The sequence below is a fragment of the Neovison vison genome, chromosome 6 (genome assembly GCF_020171115.1).
Source record: "Neovison vison isolate M4711 chromosome 6, ASM_NN_V1, whole genome shotgun sequence".
In the NCBI taxonomy this organism is placed as follows: domain Eukaryota; kingdom Metazoa; phylum Chordata; class Mammalia; order Carnivora; family Mustelidae; genus Neogale; species Neogale vison.
In genome coordinates this window covers 197,754,310-197,774,083 of record NC_058096.1, presented here as the reverse complement: position 1 = coordinate 197,774,083, position 19,774 = coordinate 197,754,310, and the positions used below count along the sequence as shown (strand labels likewise).

The following is a 19,774-nucleotide window of genomic DNA, read 5'->3' as shown; positions in this document are numbered from 1 at the left end:
CTGCCTCCGGCTCAGGTCATGATCCCAGGCTGGGATCAAGTCCCAGGTCAGGCTCCTTGCTCAGCGGAGAGTCTGCCTCTCCCTCCCCCTTTCTCCCTCCCCCTTCTTGCGCTTGCTCTCTCTCAAGTGAATAAATAAAATCTTAAAAAAAAAAAAAAAAAAGACACAGTGGCTTCTGTGTTTTCTTTCTTAGATCACTGGCATTGGGGGACACCCCAGCGGCCATGTTGTTGGGAGAGGCTCAGGTGAAGAAGAGCCACTGCTTCCTGCTAAAAACTACCTGAGTGATCTCAGAAGTGGCTTCTGGCCCCAGCCCAGCCTTCGGCCGACAGCCCCATCTGACATCTAGACTGTAAGATCTGCTCTCCACCTAATCTACTTCTCAATTCTTGACCCATAGAAACTGTGAGATAAGAAATGCTTTATGCTTTGATCCCCTAAATTTGGGGTTGATTTATTATGTGGCAATAGAGAACTGATCCAGAGGGCAAAAAACTTAGCACAGTGCCTGGAGCAGGGTAGGGGCCATAGAATACGTAATATCTGTGGGTTGAGCTCAGGAGAGAGACTTTGGGCTGGAGGTATGGATCTGGGAATCTTTTGGCTTAGAGACAATAATGGAATCCATGGAGGTGGCTCAGCCAGTCCACAGAGATGGGTAGACAGAAGAGGATGGCCTTGGCCAGAAACCTGGGCGAAGGGGCAGGTAAAGCAAGAGGAGGAGCATTGCCATGAGTCTGAGAGGAGGAGCTGCAGAGGAAGGAGGGAAACTAGAATGGGGCCTGGGAAGAGGCTGACTCCTGGCGGGTGTGGTCAAGAGCATCCCTACCTGTGGGGTGGCGGGTGCTGAGTTGGGGAGAGCTAAGGAGGTTCTTTTGGATTCAGCAACAAGGAGATTCCTGGTGGCCCCACAAGAGCTATTTAGGTGGAGAGACTGAGGCCAGATTGAATATTGTGGGTTGGGGTGTCAGTATAAACACTTTCCACCCCCAACTCCCAAACCAAGATGGTTTGCAGGAGAATTCTATAGAAAATCCAAACTACAGAAAAATCACACTCTTATATAAGCTGTATAGTGAACAGACACCCATCCTTAATTGATTTTATGAGCTCATGTAGCTTTGATAGCAAAACCAGACAAGGAGAGAAGAGGAAAGGAAATTAGCAGGCATATCTCATTGTAGATATGGAGAAATGCAATAAATAAATATTGAGAAATAAATATTGAGAAATAAATATTGAGAAATGCAATCCGGCACTATCTCAAAAAAAGAACACATCATCAAAGGTATGTTAATTCCACGAATGCATGGATGGTTTAATATAATAAAATCCACCACTGGGTAAGGGGGGGAAAAAATCTCACACTTGATAAAATTCAGCACCCATTCCTAATAAAGCAGAATAGTGCTTCCTTACCCTCATAAAAGGTATCTATCAAAAATCTATGACTAACACTCTTTTTAAAGGTAACATATTAGAAACAGTCAAGAACAAGATGGAAATGCCCAGTGTCATCATTGCTTTTCAACATTGTGCTGAAGATTTTAGTCAGTGCCTTAAAACAAGGAACAGGAAATAAAGGCTGAACAGGGAGATACCAAATGTAATTGCTTCCAGACTCTATGATTATTTAACAGAGAATTCAAGAGAGGCTGTAAACTTATTAGAGCCAAAAAAGAGTCCAAGTTTGCTGGATACATTACATAAAAGCCAACCACATTTCAGTAATCATCAATATATTATAAGATGTATATTTGAAAATATAATTTATAATAGTAATAAACATTTCAAGAGATATATAGGAATAGTTCTGAGAAAACAACTGACAAAATTAATTCCTCTGTTTTTAGTTGAGGAAAAGGGAAGTAACTCTTTAAAGGATACTAGCAAGCAGGGGGCAGTTCTAGATTTTCAGTGGCACCAAATCCTGAAGATCTGAGTGTTGGGTAATTTTGGTGTGTTTTTCTTTTGTAAAAATTAAAACATTATATTTTCTGATTATAAATTCAAAATCTATGCATTCTATAAAATACGGAAAATTCAGAAATGCATTAAGAATAAACCACTAACATCCCCATCCTAGAGAACTATGATCAATGACTTGAAATATTTTCTTCAAAATTTTTGTCTATGTATATTTTTGTTTTTTAAACATAAGATTAGAACTATACCACATATACCATTTTGTGCATGTCTTATTTTCATACACATTTCCCTGTATCCTCATCTAGTCTTTTTGAATATGATAATACAGCACTCAGTCATGCTGATGAAACATATGCCATTCATTCAATCTATCGATTTGAGTTTTCGGAGAAAAACCAAATTATCAGATTTGGCTGTGATGATCATGCGAAAAAAAGTTAAACCCCAGAGCCAGTCAGGCACATGCGAACATGAAAAACAGGTGAGTTTCTAAGGCCAGGGGTTATCCTGGTGTAGACGGGGAAAGGACAAAACCAACATCATTTGCCTGGTCCCGACAGGTACCAGGACAGAGATCTGGTTAGCGGGAAGAGAATGGAATTTGGGAAGAGTCTATGCTTGCGGACCAGTTCGCTCTGAGACTTTAGGTAATTGACTCTGCAGCCTTGGTTTCCGTAGCGCCGTACCTGCACCAGCTCAACTAGGGCCAGCTTCTTTAGGCCTCAGGACCTTTGCACTGGTCATTTTCTCTGTTGAATTCAGCTCTCCCCGTCACCCCACCTGGCTGCCCATGGCGACCCTTCTGAGCTGGCTGCCTTTCCCTACCATGCCCACCAGGCCGGATGGGTGACCTTATCACAGGGTGGCTTCCCTCTAGGGTCACAGGCAGGGCGTCCAGGTCGTCTTGACCACCGCTGAGTGTGAGGCAGAGGCCCCTCCCCTTTTACACCGTTTCCTCCAACCTTATACTTCCCAAGACCTAGAATCACAATTGTCATTATTTTGCTATTTTCCTGGGTCTTGTCTCTTTTCTTCTTTCATTAGGACCCCCTTCCGTCTCGGTGGCCGCTGTACATGGTCGGGGCCCTATGCGTATTCGTGAAAGAGAGAAACAGCTGTGAGCACCCGAGTGCGAGGACGCAAGGAAAACTGCCACGGCCTGGGCTGATTCCAAACTGCGGTCGGGGGCGGGACGAAGGGGCGGGTTTCTGGACGCGGGCTCCGTGTTTCGGGGGCGGAGGCTTCGGCTTCGGGGCGGGCCTTCGGGACTGCGGCGGAGCCAGCCTGACCACTCGGCCCAGGCTGCGCCAAGCTGAGCTCCTTCGGCCTCCTGGCCCTCTGGCCTCCCGCTCGAGCCGCCGTTAGGGGGCGCCCGCACTCGTGGCGCCGCGGCTCTGTTGGGAAGGCGCCGCCCGCGCCGGGCGGCAGGAGCCGCAACTCCGGGCGCGGGCTCAGTCGTCCGCTCTGCCGCCGCCGTCGCCGCCGCTGGGCGCAGGCTCGCTCGTCCTCGCGCTCCTGCTCTCCGGCAGCCGGCGTCTCCCGGCCGGGCCGCTGCCGCCACCCCGCAGTGAGTGGGGGCGGGCCCAGGGCTTGGGGGCCTGGGGCTCGGGAGGGCCAGGCACAAGGAGAAGCCCGCGCGGAGCGGCCGGGGCAGCGGGGTTAAGGAGAATCCGGGCGGGGGCGGGCCGCGCGGAGGGGACCGTGGGGAGCCGGCGCGGCGCGCTCCGGGGCTGGCACGAGCCCGCGGCGGACAGCCCGCGGCGGAGCGGCCGGGCTGGGGCGGGTTCCGGGGCCCGCCCCGCGGGGACGTGCGGCTTCGGCTGACCAGAGCTCGCGACACCGGGGCGCGCCCCCTGCCCGGGCCCAGAGCATCTTGTGTCCCACGCCCGGCCGGGTTGGGGGTGGGGGGGAGCACTTTGGCTACGGGCAACAGGGAAGCACGGCCCGGACGGGGACACCTCGAGTTTTGCCCGAAAATGATTGTCTTGGGGGTGGCGCTTATTAGCCACCGTTTGCCCACATTTAAAGGCTGTGGCAGGGCTTCTGAGCACCTCTTTAGGGCATGTCCTGCCCTCAAAGATACTCTGTGAGTGCAGCTGAGTTCTTTATGCCCGGATTTGTGTATCTTGGCGTTTTTAATGGTTGATGTCAGAGGTGATAAATGACCGTGGTAATGGGGAGCCCCTGGAGCACCTGCTGGGCTGACAGTGGTGGAGGTTGTGTCTGAGGGTGGGACCGGAGAAACGAACCAGATCCTCTTTGGCTATTCTGCTGAAGTTATCATGTTTCTGTTCAAGTATAGCTGTTCTGGAACAAGTTGATAAATCCAATTTTAGGACTTTGTGATAGAAGAGGTTTGAGTGGCAGGCAGACCCGGGGTGACCTGGTTTGGCCAAGAATGTTTGGGGTAGCCCAGGTATCTCTTACCATTTCCCCTTGACATATTTATTTCCTTCCTCTCACAAATGTCCAAGTGTGATCTCAGAATAGGAAGAAAGCTAGAGGACAGCATTTAGCACAGGCCTGAGCCCAGGACTGATATTTTCAAATGAACAAATGTGTGGCTGGGAAAAGGAAAATCTTCCTATCTGCAGGGTTGGTAGTTGGAGAGAACTTGCTGTTCAGTTGAGAACTATATTTAATGTAATGCTATAGATATTAAAGATTGAGTGGTGAGGACTGCCACAGATGCCATTCCTAAGATTTGTATGATTGAAATGTTCATAAATCCTGTTTTACCCAAAGCATTCCTACATAAAGGAATCCTATGGTGAATCCTGTAGATCCTTCAGTGTGTCTTGAATTTTGATATTTAAGAGTCTGTTTAAAACAGAGCACATGTATTTGGATTTGGCTTTACCTTAGAGATAATCCTGAGTCATGCTTTAGGGAAGTTCCTTCTGTGATCAAGAACTCAGATGTCTGGTGGTCTCTATACAAGCCATCTTGCTCCCCTTTACTTGTAATTCTGCCTTGTGGAGTTCTGAAGAAAGGAGGACCTGGGAAGACTGGAAGCAAATTAAGAGACTTTTTCTTCCATATTTGTCTTGTTTCCTGCCAGGGCTCTAAATTACTTGTGTTCACACTCTCAAGTTTCTCAATTTATCACAGAGATTTTGTTTATGCCACTGCCATTAGTATTTTCACGTTTGTTTAATACTCGCCAGTGTTTTCTTTCTTTTTTTTTTTTTTTTTTAAGATTTTATTTATTTTATTTGACAGACAGAGACCACAAGTAGGCAGAGAGGCAGGCAGAGAGAGAGAGAGGCGGAAGCAGGTTCCCCGCTGAGCAAAGAGCCCGACGCGGGGCTCCATCCCAGGACTCTGGGATCATGACCCTAGCCAAAGGCAGAGGCTCTAACCCACTGAGCCATCCAGGCGCCCCTCGCCAGTGTTTTCTATTCATGATCTTGCTTATTTTCTCGTATTCTGCAAAGAAGCTGGGCTTAAGGAGAAATTTCCTCAGGGTCTCATAATTAGTAAAGGAGCAGAAGGGGGATACAAATCCTCACCACTAACCAGTTCTCTTTCCGCTGCACTGACCTGCATGTGACTTTGGAACCCTAGTCCTGATCTGTTACCCTGTAGGTCAGTTGTTGCCTTTGTTCTATGCCTAAATGGTATCATTATTTTGGGGAAGGTGGTATTATCCTATTTTATTTTGTAGAAACTGAGAGTAAGAGGAATCTTCTAATTTTGTGACTATTTGTGACAGCTCTTCAGCATTAAGGTCATTTTTTCAATTTAGACCTCCTTCCTCTAGACTATATGGAGACTGGAGAGAGAAAAAAAATAATTAGTTTTAGGAAAAACAATCTGTTTCTGCATTGGTATGGTTAATCCTAACATGTTCTCTTTGTGTGCCTGGCTATATCAGCCTATATGTGAATGTTAACCCAAAAGATTCCTTTAGTGTCCTTTAGTTACTATAAAAAGTTTTCATTTTCAAACTCCCATGTTTCAAGAACTGAGGAATTCCATACCAAAAGTCATTTTGAAGATATGTATAGATAGAATTTATCGAGTCTTCTTTTCTGAGTGCCAGACACAAAGATTTCAGGAGAAAAACATTTTACAGGGGCTACCTGGAAACTTTGGGAAGGCAGTAGTTAGAGGTTTTTTTTTATTTATCTGAGTTTGGTGGTGTGTATTCTGATGGATAGGCTGTTATATAGGAGTAGGACTTTTGCCTGAGAGAAAACTCAGTTTTAGTTTGTAGCAGAAATGGTAAACCCAGAATATTTATGTAGAATTAGCTACTTAATAACCAAAAGCTTGATTGCAGCTTTGCAATGATGAGGAGAATGGCCCTGAGTTCTTCGGTTATTCTTTAGGTTATTAACTTGTTGGGTTGTACATTTTTCAGATTTGCTACTTGAGAAAATTGTTGGCAGTTTCTTTTAAGGCTTTTATAAATTCTTCAGTATGTGTTTTCCTTGGCTTAATTATCTGCTAAAATTACACTGTCAGGATTTACACACTAGTCATAATTAACCTTTGAAGCTTAACTGTGGGTGAGTTTTCAGTACTCTTTATGTTCTTTGGCAATGGTTAGCCAGTAGTTTCCACAAGAATTTTATTTTCACTGAAGGTCAGATATTTTCAGGTAGGACTGATTTTCAGGGGCCGGAAGCCTTTCTTTGAACTTTATAATTGTGCTTGGTTGCATTCATTGCCGTTTAAAATGATCTTTAATAAGGAGAGTCACTTTAAAGAAAATATTTTTTCATTGTTACTTTCATAATCTTTATTCCTGGCAAATTTTCCGGAATATTTGATTTTTCTTTGTCTTCATTAAGTAAAACAGGTCCATTTGATGCCCATTTCAAGATCGTCCTTCTGCTGCCTGTCTTGTGGTCATTTAACTTCTCATTAAGCCCTCCACTGGAGACTGTGCCAGAAGAGAGAGAAGATGAAAAGCAAACAAATCATTTTCTAATTGTTAGCAGCTCTGAAAAATGATTTGTAGAAGAGATTGACATTATCCCGGAAATTCTTTAGGATTATGTTTTATTTCATTCATCTGTATTATCTCTGAGATGTTCCTAGTAGTCATCAATTTAGAAGCTGATTATCCAGCTATTGGATGACCAGGAATCTAACTGCTTTTTTTTTTTTTTAATTTGTTTCTTGCCGTATCTGAGCATTAAGCATCTCCACAGAGGATGTCTGGAAGTAAGGAGTAGGGATAACATTTAAACTGATCAATACTATTTTTTTCCCCTTAGAGCTCTTAGTGAACGATTTGATTTTTTTGGACTGTTTAGTTATTGTTATTGGGAGTGACTTATAGTAACTTCATTTTATTTTGAGTATCTGTATCTTATACACAAGTGTAGGGAGGCTTTGGGGTGCTTTTTAAGAAACATGGGTTTATATAGATTCCCGTAATTGCTTTCTTGAATTATTAAGCTTGAGGTTTCATTACATCTTTGTATCAGAACAGAACCTGGGCTTTTGTTGTGGAACAGATTCAAAGGCATCATCTAACTTTCTTTTTATGATTGTTTAAGAAGTTATATTGTTTTGGTTTAGCAGTAAAAAAGGGGGGAAAGGATTAATAGTGGACAGACCTTGCGTAACAGCTGTAACATTGATGCTGTCTTGATTTTTTTCTGTTGTCTTTGGTCTCCCATTTCTCATTTAATCATTCGTATATTCCTGGATTAGAGTTCTTTGCTTCACTTAAGGCAGAGGACACCAGCCTTCAGTCACACTAGTGAGTAGGTTCTTGCTATTTTGCCTCAGGGGAATTTTTACAAACCCATTGTGACTGCTCACTTAAACTGAGTTAACTGTTAAATTTGTAAATAAAATCCACCTACTGGGGGGGCATCTTATTTCTTGGATTCTGTTCTTTCAGTTTCTACCCATAGAGGGGATTTTTAGAAAGATCTAGACTAGCAGTCAGAAAATCCAAGTGTTTTTTGTTTTGTTTTGTTTTGTTTTTAAGATTTTATTTATTTGACAGCGAGAGAGAGAGAGAGAGAGAGAGAGAGAGAGAGAGACAGTTAGCTAGAGAGGGACCACAAGCAGGGCGAGTGGGAGAGGGAGAAGCAGGCTTCCTGCTGAGCAGGGAGCCCAATGCGAGACTCTATGTGGGACTCCATCCCAGGACCCTGGGATTGTGACCCGAGGTGCAGGCAGAGGCTTAATGACTGAGCCACCTAGGCGCCCTCATGCATGGCTTATGTAACAGGAATATTGTGGGAGAAAAAAGGTCCATCTCTTTTTGTTTAAGTTATTTCTTCATTTTGGAATCCCTTCTCCTCTTGGGTTGTCCAGATATTCCTGCAGAGTCGTCCTGAGCGAGCTCTTCTGAAGTTGGCCCATTTAGAAATGTTCTTGCTTTTTCTTCCTGAAGGCCTCTGCTAGTCCATCCATTATGTAGCACTTTTCTGTACAGTTGTTGCATGTTGCCTTTCTTCACAGGTAGGAAGCTCCATGAGGACAAGGATTGTATCTTTCCTATTTCTGTGTCTTTACATTGCACATCGCCCCCCACAATCCCCGCAACCAAATTCACCTATAATAAATGTTGGTTGACTGAATAATTTTTGAGGCTGTCAGGAATGAAAACTTTGAGTGATGGGAAGATGCCAAAGATAAGTCTATTACCAGAACTTTTGGATGACTGGCCTTTTAAATCGCTCAGTCATTTATCTGTCTGTTGTATCAGTAACTGAATCAGATGCTCATAATGTAAATTGATAAAACCTGTTTCCTTGGTTCTGTTTACTTCAGATATTGCCAAGCAAGTCAGAGGAATGCAGGGTTGTCACAACCCCCCTTAATATAACATTTGTTCCATTTCTCACCCTATAGCATGTGGAGGTCTATCTATATCCAGCTGCTGAGTATGGAGAATTAAACCTGACTGCACGTTGTCTGGTCCACATTTTAGCTTGTTTTCTTTGAAGAATGTGCAAGGTGGAAAAATAGATGCTTCAGGCTCTGATTTCAGCCCCTGCTGTGCTATGCAAATGTTCTCTACATGCCTGAGTGACCTTTTTGAGAAAGAGCCTTTGTGATCTTCTGTAGCCAGGGCCTGTTCTGGGAATAGTGTGCCAGATTTCTCTGAAAGTGGGAAAAGTGAATCTGTTCAAAGACCATATAAAAAAGCCAGTGCTTTTCCTGGATAAATACCGATAAGTTCATGTTTCTGACTGTCTCTTGCCAGAGCTTTTGAAATTTGCTCTGCAGTTTGCTTTGCCGGTTGATTTGGAGAGTGATATGTGTGAGGGGACTGACTAAAGCAATTCTGTAGCTGGGAAAGTGTTTTAAGTGCTTTTGAATTGTAGATAAAAATAAATTCAAACTGGCATCATTAGTATCTGGGTGTTTATCAATGTCTTCAGCCTGGTTCTCCCTAAGTGCCGGCTGAGTGACTTGCAACCAGATTGGTAAGGTTGTCCCAAGTTGTGCTCTGATGATTTGGCATTTAAATTGTTTTCTATTTGTTTTGATTATTGTACAAAATGAAATATGTCATTATTAAAAGTGTCATTAGTGATTTTTATGTTATAAAAGAAATACCATTCTGATATCTTTCTCTTGGAAATTGATGCTGGTGTTGTGAAGGTTTATGGCTTTTGAGACTTTTACTGAGATGTTTAGCTTCTGTGACTGAAATGGATAAAGAGTTTTGTCTTTCTCCCTTTCCTTTTTTTTTTTTTTTTAAAAGATTTTATTTATTTATTTGACAGAGAGAGAAATCACAAGTAGGCAGAGAGGCAGGCAGACAGGCAAGCAGGGGTGGGGAGAAGCAGTCTCCCTGCTGAGCAGAGAGCCTGATGCGGGGCTGGATCCCAGGACCCTGAGATCATGACCTGAGCTGAAGGCAGTGGCTTAACCCACTGAGACACCCAGGTGCCCCGTCTTTCTCCCTTTCCCTAAACCACCTTTTTGATAAGGATCAGTGTAGGTTTGTATGAGGTTAGGGTTAAACAGTTAATTGTAATGTACTCCTATATAAATTGTAAAAATTGAATTTTCAGAGCAGATAGAATTTGAATGACTGGTGTACTTACTAGGCTCTTCTTCCTTCCTTAAACATAGGTTAATTTTTTTTCTCTAAAGATTGTCAATCTTTTAGTTATGTGTGGATGGTCGCAGAGGAATATTTTCTTCTCCAGATCTTTGCCCTGTAGCTCGTTTTGGCTGAGCAAAGATGAGTAGCTGTCTGCTTTGTTGGGTGGGATAATCCTTCTTTTTTCATAGTTACATGCTCTGTTATATGTCTTTTTCTTCTCCCCAAGTTTCCCTGGAACCTGGGCTCCCCAAGACGCAGCGCTGGAGCAGATGGATAATGGAGACTGGGGCTATATGGTGAGATACTTCTGCAGATGCGTTTTGAAGGCTGGCAGATAATTTGTGTCATTCCCCCCTTCTTCTGTGTTCTTCGGTATAATACATCTTATAAAAATGAAAATTATAAATTGGTACATCATCCCATCCCCTCTTTGTTTGTTTTTTGGGGTCTAATTTGCTGTTTTTATGTAAGCAAAGTCAATATGAACTAAGTAAGTTTCTGTAATGACTTACTTGAGAGCATACTATTTTTTTTGGTCTTTAAAGTATGTTGCTCTTAAAACTCTTCCTTCATAGAGTCGTGACTATTAAAATGCTCTAGTAGGTAATGGTACAGAGGATATTTTCTTGTGTTAGGGAAGTGAAAGGTTGAGAAGCTGCCACTTCTCCCACTTGTACTTTTTTTGAGTGTGAATGTCTTCCTATTTTCCTTTGGTAAGAAATACTCCACTTGTCTAGTACCTGAAGTCTTTTTGTCTTTATTTTTTTTCCTTACATATAATGTCTAAAAGGTAAAGTATGTATTATTTAGAGGAGCTTGCTTTTCGAAATTAAAGGCCAAATTGCAGCATTATTACAAAAGTGAACACATGATTGGATTATACAATTTGAATGCTGCTATTAGCCTTTGAGTATATAAGATGGTATTGACTGTGTATTCTAATTTAGTATTTGGCACTTTTATTTCCATGGAGAAGTTATAAAGATTAGGTCTGCACAAATTTTTATTTTTAAAATAAATTTTTATGATTTGTTCCCCTTTTTTGAGTGGGAAAAACAAAAGAAATATTGAAAGTAGATGTCTTTCTACTATCAGATGATTTTTATTCTATTTTGTGTTAAAATGACTTAAGAAAAAGGAAGATAAAAAACTTATGTGAGAAAAAAACTTAGGTGAGCATAACATAGCTTGGCTTTTCTCTTCCCATAGTGTACGCTGCCCTAAAAACTTCTTGGTAGATACTAGGCCTGAAATTAAGTGGCTTTGGAAGTCATGCTCTTCTTTTTTAGTGTAAGGCTTTAATGAATTAGATTTATCCTTTTCCTATTGAAAGAAAATGTTAGATCCCTTCATCTGGATAGGTTTATCATTGATAGTAAAGCTATTTTGCATTATAGGATTGCTGAATACATTATAGTCTAAAGGAGTCTTTTGCCTTGCTGCTTGTTACTGTTAACTTTCTTAATTTGTCAAAGTTAGGATTTAAGAAATTTCAGATGACTGATCATTTTTTAAAAATTTCAGATGACTGACCCAGTCACGTTAAATGTAGGTGGACACTTGTATACAACGTCTCTCACCACATTGACGCGTTACCCGGATTCCATGCTTGGAGCTATGTTTGGGGGGGACTTCCCCACAGCTCGAGACCCTCAAGGCAATTACTTCATTGATCGAGATGGACCTCTTTTCCGTTATGTCCTCAACTTCTTAAGAACTTCAGAGTTGACCTTACCCCTGGATTTTAAGGAATTTGATCTGCTTCGGAAAGAAGCAGATTTTTATCAGATTGAGCCCTTGATTCAATGTCTCAATGACCCTAAGCCTCTGTATCCTATGGATACTTTTGAAGAAGTTGTGGAGTTATCTAGTACTCGGAAGCTTTCTAAGTACTCTAATCCAGTAGCTGTCATCATAACACAGTTAACCATCACCACCAAGGTCCATTCCTTACTAGAAGGTATCTCAAACTATTTCACGAAGTGGAATAAGCACATGATGGACACCAGAGATTGCCAGGTTTCCTTCACTTTCGGACCCTGTGATTATCACCAGGAAGTTTCTCTCAGGGTCCACCTGATGGAATACATTACAAAACAAGGTTTCACGATCCGCAACACCCGAGTGCATCACATGAGTGAGCGGGCCAACGAGAACACAGTGGAGCACAACTGGACTTTCTGTAGGCTGGCCCGGAAGACCGATGACTGATTTCAAAGCCTGGGAGGAGTTCCTGGAAACGGACTTTCCAGGCCATGGAAGAGACTTTTTTTTTTTTTTTTGTTAAATCACAGTGTGGGTGTTTTTTGTTTGTTTTTCTTTTTTGTTTTTTTAAGTATTTGTATTTATTTGAAGGCAGTGAGGACCAGAAGGAAGATTTGTGCTTTAGCAGACTCCTGTATGTTTTGTTCCCTTTACCTTGAGTATGCATGTGCCTGTTCGGAGCCTCCAGATACCTTTTTTATAAAAAGAAGTATGAAAATCATTATGGTATATAATCTACTCTTAACAGAGCTTTTTTTATTACAGTGCTACAATGATTTCTGATTAAATGGTCCCTAACTCAACTAGAAGGTTAAAAATGCAGGAATGAAAGAATAAACAGAGTACTCATGATGCCTTTGAGAAAAATCAAAACATCATGTAGGGTGACCTAGTTTCCAAACCAATAAGCAGTATTGTAATATTAAAGGAAAACTGTTCCAATCATTTAAAAGTACTTGTTGAGTACTGCTTTTTACAGTTATGACAACTGTTTCTTTCTATGCATATAAATCAAGCAACCAAATATCTGTAGCCATGGAAATGTCTGACTAGAAATATTTATATTGGATTCTGAATACAAAATGTCCCTGTGGTAGAACTCTTACTTCTTATGCCTGGTGCAGTATAATTCCCAAGTGTACTGTCTACCAGAAGAAAAAAAAAACTAATAAAAAACGAAATATGAAAATTAGGTTTGTATTTGTTGAGTATTGTTACTTAAGGGGGGAAATCATAATTCTTGCCTCAAGTTTGCACTGTTCAGTTTATGTCCCACTATATACTGCCTGTAGAGCCTTTGTGTTTGACTGGAGGACTCAGCAGAAACTTAGGATGCAGTTTATAGATAATCTCCCATGTTACTGGAACAGGAATGGATGGAATTAATTGTTTTGTCTAAAAGTACACATTTGATTAGTGAACATAGAGTTGGTAAACTTTTTTCAAATAGGACTTGCGTTGAAGATTACAGATTTTTCTTCAGTAAGCCACCAACGGTCAGCACTGAATGTGACCCTTACTCTAGCTTTGTACTGAGAGCACAGGGACAAAATGCCCCTTCAGCTACTTTTTTTCTCACAATATTATGGTGGCCAACACATATATTTTATTATTATGGTTAAGTCTGTTTCTGAGGAGAAAAACTAAACTGCAGTGACTGTAGGCTCTGGAACAGGAGATAAATGGATGTACTTTATTTCACTGTGGTCTTATTTTGAATAGTTCATTTGATTATCTTTCTTGGAAGTTACAGGAAGGATTATGTAACTATAGTGAGACTTCTTAGTTTTCGAGAACACCTTATAAAGGGAAGTCATGTAATTTCTTCCCTGTTTTCTAAAGGGAAGACTAGCGTTCTGAGGTTGTGTGCCCTCCGGCAGGTCACTCCTTCTCAGAGAAGATTCTGAGATTCTTGCTCTGAAAAGAGGATAAGAACACTTACCTACATCCATTTTTGCCCATGTCTCTGAAAATTTATTTTAAGATTTTACAAATGACCAGCGTGCTGGGTGGCTCAGTTGTTAAGCCTCTGCCTTCTGCTCAGGTCATGATCCCAGAGTCCTAGGATCGAGGCCCACATTGGGCTCCCTCCTCTGCGGGAAGCCTGCTTCTGCCTCTCCCACTCCCCCTGCTGTGTTCCCTCTCTCACTGTGTCTCTCTCCATCAAATAAATAAAATCTTAAAAAAAAAAAAAAGATTTGACAAATGACCAGCATCTAGAAACCTGTAATTTTCCCGTTTTCATTCTCTTGGCAGGTTGCCGTGGTTTCAGTAAATGTGCTAGTGTGAGGTTATCTTTTTAGAAAATCGTCTCACACTTCAAATTGATTAGAGTCCCCCCCACCAAAAAATATCCAGCCACTTAATGTGTTGAGTTGGCGGAAGTAGAGGCAAGACAGAGTGACTTGGGTTGAAAATTGATGTAGAAATGGGAATAATAGCTGTTCTAGGGTTTTAAAAGTTAAAATCTTATGGGGTCTGTTCCTTGCTCGATTTACTGGAGTGAAGTTTGTTTTGGTAAATTTTCTCAGATTTATTAATTATTAACAACTGAGGGGCCCCTTGGTGGCTCAGTCGGTTGTTGAGCATCTGGCTTTTGATTTCAGGTCTCATCTTGATTTCAGGGTCATGGCTTTGAGCTCTGAGTTGGGTTCCATGCTGGGTGTGGAGGCTACCGAAAAAAAAAGAAAAAAGAAAAAAATATTAACACCTAAATGGTTATTTTTATGAGTAAATTAGGAAAAGTACCCAGCTGAGATTTTTTGCAATTTAATTTGTCTGGTGGCATTTAATTTTGAATGTTTTATTCACTTATGCAATATGAAAAATGTAGTTTGATTATATTTGGGTAATTGGAAACAATTATGTCTTTTTAAGAAAATTTTAAATAATTTTCACTGCGAAATAGTTGATTTTCAAAAATCGATACTTAGTGGTATTCTCAGGGCTCTGCATTTTATTTAGATTACTCCAAATACAAGCACATTTGGAGAATTGTGTATGTTCTTTTAAACCCTTGGATAAATGTGTGCTAAATTAAACACAAGTGGTAACTGATGAATCTGTTGACTTTAGATCTAAAGTAAAATTCTTCAGTTTTACTAAATAGATGCAACAAATGGATAGCACTACTGTTTTTTATGATGGGAAATTTCAGACATACTCAGAAGTCGAATAGTGCAAACACCCCTGGACCCACTGACTGTCTTCAGCTATTGGCTCTCCTCTTTTCTTTTCATGAATTATCTTGAAGTAAATCACAGATGTTTTATCAGTCCACGCAGATAATGATCCACTCTTTAAAAAAATAAATACTTCAGGGGATGCCTGGCTGGCTGAGTTGGTAGAGTATATAATTCTTGATCTTGGGATTGTAAATTCCAGCCCACCTTGGGTATCAGTTTACTTTATTGTTTTGTTTTTTTTTCCTTAAAGATTTTACTTATTCATTAGAGAGAGAGACAGCAGGAGTGGAAGAGAGAGGGAGAGGCAGACTCCCCACTGAGCTGGGAGCCCAGTGCAGGACTCCATCCCAGGACCCCAAGACTCCCAAAATCATGACCTTAGTCAAAGGCAGATGCTTAACTGACTGAGCCAGCCAGGTGTCCCTAGAGCTTACTTTAAAAACAATATATATATGCACTTTGAAATATATAATGTGTATGTGAAGCATACTTTAAAATTTAATGCTGTATATGCCATAGTACCATTATCACACAGTGGTGCCTCTTGAATGCCGTTGATGACTTCACAGCTTGGATTTCCAGCTTTGTAATAGCGGTCTTAAGTATTTCTCATAGGCAGGGTTCCCCTATTTGTAGAAAAAAGTGCATTGTTAGGACATTAATTTCTGCTGGGAATTAATGACTTCTACCTTCAAATTAAGTTTTTAGTTTCAAAAAAGTAACATTACATAAGATTCTTAATTTTAAAAATTATTTTTTAAAGGCATTTTGTGTGAACATATGGAGAAACATTTTTTCCAAAGGGCATCCTTCCTTTTCTCATGCAGATTTTAAATTGTGGATGCAGGTGGCCAACTAGAAACAGCTTATCATTTGCTTTTGGAATTTAATACAAATAAAATGCTTGACTTTTTGAGGTTCTTTGAAATTGAACATTAACCACAAAGCAAGGAATCAGAAGGTGGCCTAAGGTAATCAAGATTCTATATCAGAGTAGGTTATTCCCCATTGTTCATTACTGTGTGTCTTGATTCTTTCCTTTATAGTTCTAGCCTCATCTTTTCATCTTTTATGTTAACTTGTTTATTTATTTATTTATTTATTTATTTATTTTTAAAGATTTTATTTATTTATTTGACAGAGAGAAATCACAAGTAGGCAGAGAGGCAGACAGAGAGAGAGGGGGGAAGCAGGCTCCCTGCTGAGCAGAGAGCCCGATGCGGGACTCGATCCCGGGACTCTGAGATCATGACCTGAGCCAAGGCAGCGGCCCAACCCACTGAGCCACATTTTTTGCCTGACTTGGCTAAAACTTGAAGCTCCTCATTGAAGACAGGATCTATGATTCTTTTGTTCTCCACTGTAGCTTTAGTACATAGAATAGTTTCTGGCATATAGCATATGCTCAATAAATATTTACTGAACGACCGACTGACTGAATGAATCAGTAGGTATGTTTAATGCTTCTAGCAGCTACTTGGACAAATTTTTACAGTAGAATACTTAGGGGATATAGGAGTCTTGTTTTGAAATCCCCAGTGATTCTTGCGCAGTTTGCATCTATAGGTAATCGCTTAAATATGGATTCACATCAGGAGCAGGAACAGCCTTTTGCGATTCCTTTGGAGAATCTGGCTTGAAATAGTACCCAGCTCAGGAAAAAAGCCAGAAAACACACCGTGGCTAGAGGAAACTATGAGAAAGCGGATCGTCCTATCTAGGGATAGAGCTCAACACTCAACCTGCCCAGACAGAGCAGAGACTGTTTAGGGTTCTAAGACATTGAACTTAGCATAGCACTTTTCTTTTGGTAGAAAATGTTGATGAAGTATATTCCCGTTTGTAATGTTGTGTCTCCAAGGCGTGTTTTAACGTAGCTGTTGTTTTAATTTATTTGAAATACCTGTCACATGCCTTTTTCTATTAGTGCAAATGAAGGGGGAAAATGTCTCTTATTGCAGCTTCAGAATTATCTATAGCAGATTAGAAATACATACCTTAAAAGTGCTTTTTCGGTAGACTCTCAAGGAGCCAGTGACAGAAGATTTTGTGGCTCTATGTCAGTGGTCAACCAACTGCCATTTTAACTCACCGACAATTCCCCAAGGTCACTGATAACCTCACATGCCCAAGTTACTGTGCATGGAAGAGCCACACTGCTATACCTGGCCCCCTTTTAGCCAAGTGATGTAAGCCACAATGGGCAGGAAGTCTACAGCGCCTACGGTGTCTACAGCAGGTTCTCCGGCCCGCTGTGAGGATCATAAAACTGTGTTCATTTATTCCATAAATGGAAAGATTCTACTCTGAGACAGATCCTGGACTTAGGAAGAGGAAGACTCCCTCCTTGTTCACAGTCAAGTAGCAGGAGAAAAGGAAAAACAGAAGTGAATGGGAAGAAATACATCAACATTTTACCAGATCTGTTGATGCCATGGACCAGTCATGCCCCTCATTTCCATAAGCCTGCCCTCATATAGTATCCAGATTCAGTGCTTTTAAAGTAAAGAGGAGACACAAAGTGTAAAAAACAACAACAACAAACCAAGGGACTCCCTATGTTCTTTAGCGAAGATGAGGAATCAGAACTGGCATGTTTCCTCCTCGTATTGCTAGTTAAGCAGGTCTGAGCTAAATAGAGCAGCATTTGCTGGCAGGTGTACGGCAGGCTCGGTTTCTCGCCGGCACATCAAAGGGCATGATACAGTTATCCTTAGGCCACAGGAGCTCACCTGGAGTAGGAGGACTGCTGTTTCACGCCAGGATTTAAACCGTAGAAAGCAGGGAGAGCTAATTATTAGAAAAAGTAAAAGGCCAGAAGTAGCTTGACTGTATGAAGCGGTAAATGGATCAACCTTTCTCTAGGTGAGTTCTTTCTATTTTCTTGTCAGGTTAAAAGGCTGCCTCCCTGGAGACGGGGAGTGGCCAAAATGGATTGGCTTCTGACAAGCATCTTGGAGGTGACCAGTTGTGTTCTAATTTTAGATAATCGTGGTAGATTAAGCTATGAGGTATGACAGGATGCAAAATGTGAAGAGCAAGTCTAACACCACGCTAAGTGTGAATGAAAGTCTGAGAGTTGCCGATTTTATGAGGCGTTGAGACACCTTTTCTGAAATTTGACCTAAGGGGTAAAAGAGTAGGCTTCCCTATCTGAGTAACATATGTGCACTATAGAGCTTAAAATTATCTGTTGCATATCTATAGATTATCTTTGTTTTGATCATCTATATCAAATCTGCTATTAAATATGGGTTACCACATTCTAAAAATAGGGTTTATTTCTTTACTCCAGTAATTGGAGTCCTTGACATTCATAACCTTTTCCAGTGAGGCTTACAGCAGAGGGTCTTTGATGCAGGCCCTCGATCATTAGGATTTTAGGAGTCCTCCCCTCTCCTGTCAATGACACCGAGTTCTGGTATTCTCTCTTAGGACAGCTGGGGGTCTTTTTGCCATAACCCTCCTAATGGTCATTCATACGGCTCTGCTGGGCTGCCGATGGCGCTGCGGCAGCCTTCTTTGTTCCTGGGGCCGTGTTCCTCAATGCGGAGAAAGGAGGTGTCTCCAGCAGATGGTCGGATCTGAGAGTGTTCCCCCACATCCCAAGCTTCCTGTCCCCTCTGAGTACTCATTTTTATCAACACAAAACTGAGAGTTAAAAGGCCGAAAATAAGATGGTTAAATCACTGCAATGATTTATCTTATTTTTGTTATTTAAAAGCCCGTCTGCCACTATGTGTATATGCCCTTGGGTATGTCAAGCCATGATTTAGAGTCTGGACCTTCCTCCTAGTTCCCTTTACCAAATTCTGAGCAATGCCTTTTGCTGATTACAGTCCAAACTCTGTTCCTGCCGGGCCATATCCCCACTCCTGGTTTCTTTTATGTATTCTCAAAATATTTTCAACAGACACGCTATGCCAAGCAATTTCCAACCTAATGGGGATCAATTAAAATGAGAAAACATGGAGGTGTATTCACTGCTTGTTCTCTGCTCTCTTACATAATTTATAACGTGTTCTACTCAACTACCTGAGTATTGGTCGGTGACTTCTGAGCCCAGTGGAACAGACGTTCATAGACATTTCCATCGTAACAGCCAAGTGCTGAATTTAAACTGGGATCCGTGAAGTCAAAGGCATCAGTTAACAAGATGGCATCCTTCCTGTGAGAGAAAACAAGAGTTTGTGAGTATTTTAGATTGCTCTTATGAATCTAATTAATCAGGGATGGTGAATAACAACACCTAATTAGAGACTAGATCATTATTCACTTTTTAACAACTCAGCTTTAAATTTTTTTAGAACTTTTGATTTTTGATCTGTTCTCTACACAACTATAGAGCCCAGCAGTCTTCAAGGCCTGCTACTTAAAATCAGCACCTCCTTGTCTCCCTTCTACTTCCCCCACCCCTGGAATCCGGTTCAGTCTTTAAGCTGATATATTTTGAATGTCTCTATCTTGTTTGGATTGCCACTTCTGGATTGTTCCGTTTTAGATGTTATCTGTCAACTCTCCATTACAAAAAGATAAGGATATGTTTTTGGTCCCCTACCCTCACCCCTATATGTCATCCCCTCTTTCCCCCACCCCCGCCACCCCCAGCCCCAGCCCTGGCATTGCTTCTCCTTGTCCTTCCTGCTCCTAGTATAGTTATGAATGAGTCAGACTTGCATTAGGGGCTTCCACTGTGATGGCTGTATGTGTGTGTATGATGGTGACTTCATGTATCCTGCTCACAGCTGAGCTGTGTCCCTACCAGGTCTCTCCATTCGTGATGTACCTCCTGGTCTGCTGCTTCTCTCCCCCATTTCCTCTGTCATCATCCTTAGTGATTTCATTGCTTACACGAATGTTCCTC

At 41.5% G+C, this 19,774-nt stretch overlaps 2 protein-coding genes across 5 annotated transcripts in view; one reads left to right on the top strand and one right to left on the bottom strand.

Moving 5' to 3' along the window:
* Positions 1–333: 333 nt before the first annotated feature.
* On the top strand, positions 334–12,917 carry KCTD6 (potassium channel tetramerization domain containing 6). Of its 4 annotated transcripts, none has more exons than XM_044253299.1 (3): positions 334–352; positions 10,188–10,257; positions 11,486–12,917. In XM_044253299.1, exons 2-3 carry the CDS (start codon positions 10,231–10,233, stop codon positions 12,170–12,172), a joined length of 714 nt encoding a protein of 237 aa, XP_044109234.1. In that variant the 5' UTR covers positions 334–352; positions 10,188–10,230; the 3' UTR covers positions 12,173–12,917. The 4 variants fall into 4 exon arrangements, with proteins under 4 accessions (XP_044109234.1, XP_044109232.1, XP_044109235.1 ...); XM_044253297.1 differs by lacking the exon at positions 334–352 and adding an exon at positions 3,432–3,496; XM_044253300.1 differs by lacking the exon at positions 334–352 and adding an exon at positions 3,976–4,015.
* Positions 12,918–14,359: 1,442 nt separating this feature from the next.
* The window catches only part of ACOX2 (acyl-CoA oxidase 2), a 32,016-nt gene continuing 26,601 nt past the window's right edge, over positions 14,360–19,774 (bottom strand). Inside the window, exons 14-16 of the mRNA XM_044253296.1 lie at positions 18,946–19,078; positions 15,433–15,536; positions 14,360–14,399 (exon numbers count right to left, since the gene is read on the bottom strand). Of these exons, the coding sequence (XP_044109231.1) occupies positions 15,474–15,536; positions 18,946–19,078 (196 nt within the window). The 3' untranslated portion in view covers positions 14,360–14,399; positions 15,433–15,473. The remainder of the gene's footprint in view (positions 14,400–15,432; positions 15,537–18,945; positions 19,079–19,774) is intronic.